Raw genomic sequence first — 2,632 nt, forward strand, 5'->3', positions numbered from 1 at the left:
AGACTTCACAGCAAGAGAGAATGTAGTGCGGCATTGTCACGCCCGGGCTGAGGCCATGCACACATGCTGCAGCTGGAGCTGCCAGAGCTGTTGACACTAGATAGACCCTGATTCCCTCTGTTAGGACTGTTGCTCCAGCTGTTTCTGTAAGTGTCTTGTAGCAGCTTCCAAGGTCACTGCCCATCTCCAGAACGGATTCTGCAGGATCCCTTCTGGATCATGTCAGGATTTGAATCAACACCTACCTGCCTGGGCGCTTGTGTTTGGGGAAACCCAGGTCATATTGCTCATCCTAGCAACATAGGAAGCTGGAGAAGCAAGTCTATGGTATTTTCAGCTTTTCAAGTGGAAGGGCAATTCCCTTATAGGTGGGACTTCTCTGCACACAGAGTTTTAGATGCCAAGTAACTAAAAATAATGATAGAGGACCGCTCTAGTGGCTCAGGCAATCTGGCTGATTTCCAAACAGTAGCATTTCATTACAGGATTGAGGATAAATCTTTTTATGTCCTGAGGTTAGTCATTCAGAGAAGGGGTGATGGTCAGAAAAAGACACTTATTAAGCATGTACTGTAAGCACTTAGCTGCCTGTGTTGCATTGAGTGCTGAGTGAAAAAAAAAATGTCTATTTTCTACAACTCAAAAAAATTTTTTCTGTTCATTTCAAAAGGTGAAAGCAACTATATGGTCAATCCTCATTATTGGCAGATTCAGTATTTTGAATTCACCTACTTGCTGAAATATGTGGGTAATGCCAAACAATGTCTGTGGCACTTTCTTTTTTCTTTTTTCTTTACAGTCAGCTGCTGTTTATTTAAATTAAAATGTCACCATCCAGAAATAAATTAGGAAGTTGAAAAACGATAAATTTCTTAAACATACAGTACTTTGGCACCTTGTTAAAATAAATCTATTACATTTGTGTTTTTTAGAACTTTACACAGACTATTTCCATTTTGACATTCAGAGTATAGCAGGTTTTGTTTTTGTTTTTGTTCTTCAACTTTCTTTTTCCTTCCCTTTAGCTTTCCCCCTTTCTTGCCTGCCTGCCTCCCTCCCTCCCTCTTACCCATCCTCTCTCCTACTCTCCCTCCCTCCTCCCCAAGCTCTCTTTTTCTGTCTTCATTATCCAATCTATGCTATACGAGACAAGTAATAACACTGTTACACCAATACACAATTATCAGATGCTTTACTTGCATGTCTAAAACATATTGTTCCTCTATGTTTATCTAAATAGAACTAGACTTTTACAGCTTTCAAAATTCACTTCCTACAACTAATCTTTCTCGGTTCTACTATTTGATGCTCCTCCTATATTTGATAGGGAATAAACATGCCCCCTCCAGGAGTTTCCTTCCTGGCTTCCTTTTATTTCAAGGCTAAAATTTTGGCTCCATCACTCAAAGACCTCCCAATTATCATCCATATCCTCAGATATTTTAAGATGGTTATTTGGCTCTGGGTTCAGGGCACAGCAGGTTGTTCTACTTCAGGAGCCAATTTGGTCATAAGTAGGAAGAGAATGACCATCTCAGGAAGAAAAATACTCCCTCTCTGTTCCCCTTTGGATGCTTCTTGCCTGTGACTTTGCAGATCAGAAAGGATGCAAATGCACACTATAATGCAGGTTAATCGAATAGGAGACAGTGGTATACAAACATATTCAGGCAGCCAATGTCCGCATTGACCCACGTTTCAGTGCCAGGGGACCCTTTAAAGATACTGCAACAGTTAAAATTGTTGTTGAAGATGCTGATGAACCTCCTGTTTTCTCTTTGCCAACTTACCTCCTTGAAGTTCATGAAAATGCTGCTCTCAACTCCGTGATTGGACAAGTGACTGCTCGTGACCCGGATATCACTTCTAGTCCTATAAGGTTTTCCATTGACCGGCACACTGACCTGGAGCGACAGTTCAACATTAATGCAGATGATGGGAAGACCACGTTGGCAACATCACTTGACAGAGAATTAAGTGTATGGCACAACATAACAATCATTGCCACCGAAATTAGGAACCACAGTCAGATATTACGAGTACCTGTTGCTATTAAAGTCCTGGATGTCAATGACAACGCCCTTGAATTCGCATCCGAATATGAGGCATTTTTATGTGAAAATGGAAAACCCGGCCAAGTAAATATCTCCATGTTGTTAATGCTGAATATGTCTGTGGCACTTTCTAGGTCTCTCTGTGCTCCTGTGAACCAACGTAGCTATTCTGCTAGCTTCTTTATTAATGAATTAAATAGACTTTAACAGGTGCTCATGATATGTTGTATTAGGGTTATTGGTTTTTTTCACTTTCTAAACATTCTAAAAGCAGAATGTGAATGCTGTATGTTTTAAATTATAGTGTGCGATGCAGTGGAAAATTTGAGTCATTCAATGTTCATGTTCCCAGCTGAGGTTGAACAAGGCACTGCTCTGGCCCTTCATTTCACTCTAAAATACACATTCAGAAATGTTGTAAATACTAGATCTAAAAGAGGTTATGAGAAAAAAATTGAGAAAAAATTGTTGAAGATAATCAGAGATAATTATTCGCTTACTAAAACCATGCATGAAATATAGTGAGAATGTCATTAACAGAAGATACTGGTGTACTTCAGAATATAGAGAATATTTGG

The 2,632-nt window shown here is 39.7% G+C and overlaps 1 protein-coding gene across 1 annotated transcript; it reads left to right on the top strand.

The window, feature by feature from the left end:
• Positions 1 to 219: 219 nt before the first annotated feature.
• Positions 220 to 2,261, top strand: LOC129144921 (cadherin-8-like). The gene is made up of 2 exons (XM_054689707.1): positions 220 to 327; positions 1,644 to 2,261. The coding sequence occupies exons 1-2, from the start codon at positions 220 to 222 to the stop codon at positions 2,259 to 2,261; spliced, it is 726 nt and encodes a 241-aa protein (XP_054545682.1).
• The last annotated feature ends 371 nt before the right edge of the window (positions 2,262 to 2,632 follow it).

This window comes from Talpa occidentalis, unplaced genomic scaffold, assembly GCF_014898055.3.
Source record: "Talpa occidentalis isolate TD23 unplaced genomic scaffold, MPIMG_talOcc4v2.1 talOcc4.7, whole genome shotgun sequence".
NCBI lineage: Eukaryota > Metazoa > Chordata > Mammalia > Eulipotyphla > Talpidae > Talpa > Talpa occidentalis.

Bases quoted from the DNA above. Each gene is read 5' to 3' on its own strand.
- LOC129144921 (XM_054689707.1), top strand. From the start codon at position 220: ATGTCAGGATTTGAATCAACACCTACCTGCCTGGGCGCTTGTGTTTGG. The intron at 328-1,643 runs GTATTTTCAGCT...TTAATCGAATAG, and splicing joins GCTGGAGAAGCAAGTCTATG to GAGACAGTGGTATACAAACA.